We start from the raw sequence: 4300 nt of genomic DNA on the forward strand, positions 1-4300 counted from the left end.
CTGTAGTTTTCAGTATCATTTAGAAGATTAAAGAGTAAAAGTTCAAATAGGTACGTAACCTATATATAACTATACTATTCTATATCGAATGGCTAAACCTTCTGATGCTCATTACTGAAATAATTGCAATATATAAATGAAGTCGCATGGATCCCAATTCGAATATAACAAAATATTTTGGCTCAAGATGAATTCAGTATTAGTTATAAAAATATAATAATGGGGCACTAACAGGGAGAGTTCGGATTCATACTTGTATCAGAAGAATATTATAGAAGACTTCGGAATTACGTTTTGTTGTCTGTAACTCAGCATAAGAATTGGCAAAGACTTGGAAACTTAAGAAAATCTTTTTGACCGGTTTTCTTGAATTAAAAGAAGGCACTAATATGTCTGTATGCGATGTTATTTGGTATAGGTTATAGCTGGCTCATTTTTAGCAAGATTTCTTCGACAAAAAAACTATATATAATATATATTAGTAGGTATAAGCCCTCTAAAGCTTAAGTGTTAAGGCTCGGCGAGATAGAAGTTGCCTATCTGGATCAGAAATCCTTCTAAAATTTTCTAACCGGTCTCTCATTTTAAATATTATTTGCTTGAGTTCACGGATAGCTCTATGAAGAAAAGGTAGATAAATAAAGAATCTACAGATTAGGGATAATTTCTTATAGACATCCACTAATTTAAGCCTACCAAAGTTTCTCTCTTTTGTATCCGAGACAATTAATGAAAATAGTGTATTTTTTCGTATACATATATTTTATTTATGAAGTTGAATAAGGAATATTTTATGAAAATAGTCTATCTGATGTATTAGCATTTAGGATCCAGTACAGGTCTAAGCCCAATGACTTAACAATTCAGAGGATGGCACTAATTTCAATGGAGCTGGGGGGTCGGCCAGAAATGGTGGTGGTGGCAGGGCCGTGAAGCTTCTGTTAAAGTTAAAAAATAATTAGAAAGTCTTTTATAATAACCGTTACTTATTAGTGTGCTACAACCTTGGTCTCACGCGATGTGGTAGTCTCAAGTTTCTACGAGAAAGAAGTAAAGCGTAAGTTTTTAGAAGTTTTCATAAATAGTTGTATGTTTTACCTTGGCTTGGACGCTATGAAATTGTTGGAGGCGAATTGTCTGCAATTAAGTGAAATTATGGAGGAGATAAGAGATATTATGAATAAAAACTGTTTTGCCTTACTTCGCATTTGAAACAGGGAAGCGAATAGCTGGGAATTTAGTGTTTCTTGGCTTTGCCAAGGCTTTTGATTTTGCTTTAGTACTCTTTCTAGCGCTGTTCTTAGATTTTCGTGCTCCTGATTTTGTTGAAGTTCTGCGAAAATAATTAACAAATTACAAAAATTAATACCAAGAGTGAAAAGACAGCCTAACGTAGCTGAGCTTAATACCTTTATTCGTACTAGAAAATACAATAATTTTAGTTTAAAATAAACTTGAGGATTATGATTCCAAAACAGGTGTATGCAGGTTTCACGGCAACGAACTTACCGAATAAAAGGATTTTTTGCGAACGGCTTTGTACGCCTGAACGGTGTACGTGAAAGATAAGAAAAGCGGTGATGGCCAAGACCATAGCCGCCGTAAACTGGTGCGGGTACAGGTTCGGGTTCCTCTTCAGGTTCAGGCTCGGGCTCTGGTTCTGGCTCAGGTTCTGGCTCTGGTTCTGGTTCTGGCTCGGGTTCGGGCTCTGCTTCAACCTCAGCTGGTGGTGCCGGTGGTGCTGGAGCTGTATACATAGCAGACAATTGTATGGGTACGAAAGCTGGCAGAGAAACAGTTAGTGGTACACCGGGTGGTGGCGGTTTAGCACCAGCTGGTGGTGCAGGTGCTGGCTCCTCTGGTTCAGGCTCTGGCTCTGGTTCAGGTTCCGGCTCAGGTTCTGGCTCTGGTTCAGGCTCTGGTTCGGGTTCTGGCTCTGGCTCGGGTGCAGGCTCTGGTGCTGGGTTTTCAACCTCCTTCCACGCTTCGAGCAGTGCTATCAGCTCTTCTTTCGTTATGCCAATAGTGCCAAGAGAGCTAACTGGACCGACGCTGCCATAGCTAACAGGACCAACACTTACAGGCCCCCAGCCACCGTACAGAGAACGTTGGGAGCGCATCATATGTGATGCTGGTAAGCCATAAGATGAACGTGGTTGTATATGATTTTGTGGTTCCTGCTGGTGCGTTGTGTACTGCGGTGCATACTGCGTTGGTTGCAAATGTGTTAAGTGCTTTGGGGTTTCGAACAGAAACTGCCCAGCCGAGCCATTGGCCCAGAAGCAGAGCAGAGAGAAGATGCTCTAAAAAACCGTTAGATGTTAATAAAAATAGAAATGCTATAAGAACTTTCATTTGAACTCACTAAAAATGTTGCTAACCGCATTTTCAGAAATGTTTACCAATAAAAACACGCTCACAAACTTTTGAACTGTAAATTGTAGACCACTGTTATTTAGTTTAAAAATTAGCAGTCACTTTTATCTGTCTCCAATTAATCCTTCAATGAATTTCACTTGTCCAAGCAACGCTGTTGAATGTGCCACAAATACCGAAGTGATTTATTTTTATACCAACCACCAACTCAATTCATTCAAAACTCAAAGTGATTAATCCCATTGCTGTCGATCTTAATACAATGTTTAACAATTTGGTGTAACCACAGATGCCGAAGACCAAAAACATTCGGCCGCTTCCTTATCCTAACGCACTAGGAAGCAATGTGCATCGCTTCACGCATCCAACTTGTATGCACAAATATGGCCTTGTTACACTTTTGTTTGACCATCTAACGGTATTTCATGGTTTTCATTAGCTCCATCGCCGTACGCGTGCGGGGCGGATAGTAGATGTGCTTGTTTTTGTTTCGTTTATGTTTCAAATAACGGTTTGTTGTTTGATAAATTAGGCCAAAGAGGATTTTGTGGTATTAACCAGAGGTTTGGGCGATAAATAGAGAAAAAAATACAAAACTACTGAAATTATATATGTCATGGCTCTTAGACGACTTGACCAAAAAGAGCCTATCCGGATTTTGTTATTAGTCGAGGCTTAAAGACATTTATGTGCATATGTTGTGTTATGTTATGTAGCATACCCAACCATGTTGATCATGTAACTCTGGCTTTATATGTATAAATATTATATTAGGGTGGAATATTTTAACTAGTAGAAGTTGCTCTCCTACTAATAACCCCACCACTCTTTACTACGAACGATATCACTCTTTTCAAATATTTGAATATATATAATATATATGTATGTAATTTATCCCCTAACAAAATATGAACATAGTCATAGTCCAATTATGTATTTGACAGTTTCAGATAGTGATAGGAGAACGATTCTTCTATCGAAGAGCTTAATAACACTTCTAACACCACGTTTATCAGCGCAGTTTGTACACACTTCCATTGGGTTTTAGGATCTTTTCCTTCAGTGTCATCCGTATTCAGCACCACAATGATAATACGGATCCGGCTGAACCTTTATGAACTAGTAGGCAGTACAACACGAGTTTAGGAGAAAGTAGGTCAGCACCAGATATCCGTAAGCTCCGTTCGAGAAAGGCTATTTTTGGCCCCCTAGCCAGGCTGATCCTCGGCACGTGTCGCATAACACCTTGTTCCAGCTTTGTTTTGTTCCCCATATTTACCATGGTAAACCCACGCACGCCCAACTATAAAGCTACACCTAATCTAGATACTTGCTAATGCTAGAGGGGTGAAGTGTTTCCAGTCAGTTACTGCCACAGTCGTAATTATGTAGTATCTATTACCAATCGGCACTCTCGAGGAGGGTTCTTTTACTTACTTTGGACATATTATATAAAAACTTTTCTCAGCACAATTTTAAAACTGGGGACACCCTAATGTACACTAACTAAATTCCATCAAATGAGTAACGACTAATCGAACTAGTGCAAAGAGCATTGGCAGCAACCCACGAAGTTTTCACATATGGCCACGGTCGGTTACTTCCTAGGGCCGTAATGGGGACGCAGTTGCATAGTTGTTTCTACATCGATATTGACGAGTTATTCGCAGCTCAGTTGGTGTAACGATACATACATACATATAAGATTGACATTTGGAAATGTCAAAATATTAATAAAATTAAAACACCTCTGTCATACGAATTTGTCAAGCTTCGATTTAGTGGCTTTATAGACACACACCATGCGCGGCTCTTTGGAGTAAACGTAACTACCGGACATACGCGTTCATACCGAAAACTGAAAATCCCAAATGTTTAAAGATAGTTCGGTATATCTGACATGTGTTATATTTTGAGCAGCTCC

At 39.2% G+C, this 4300-nt stretch overlaps 1 protein-coding gene across 1 annotated transcript; it reads right to left on the minus strand.

Moving 5' to 3' along the window:
• Positions 1 to 793: 793 nt before the first annotated feature.
• Positions 794 to 2520, minus strand: LOC106617052 (E3 ubiquitin-protein ligase RNF12-B). The gene is made up of 6 exons (XM_014234027.3): positions 2366 to 2520; positions 1510 to 2303; positions 1202 to 1333; positions 1099 to 1137; positions 1005 to 1037; positions 794 to 938 (listed from the first exon to the last, which is right to left on the minus strand). The coding sequence occupies exons 1-6, from the start codon at positions 2384 to 2386 to the stop codon at positions 842 to 844; spliced, it is 1116 nt and encodes a 371-aa protein (XP_014089502.2). The 5' UTR covers positions 2387 to 2520; the 3' UTR covers positions 794 to 841.
• Positions 2521 to 4300: the final 1780 nt, after the last annotated feature.

Source organism: Bactrocera oleae, chromosome 2 (assembly GCF_042242935.1).
Source record: "Bactrocera oleae isolate idBacOlea1 chromosome 2, idBacOlea1, whole genome shotgun sequence".
Classification (NCBI taxonomy): Eukaryota; Metazoa; Arthropoda; class Insecta; order Diptera; family Tephritidae; genus Bactrocera; species Bactrocera oleae.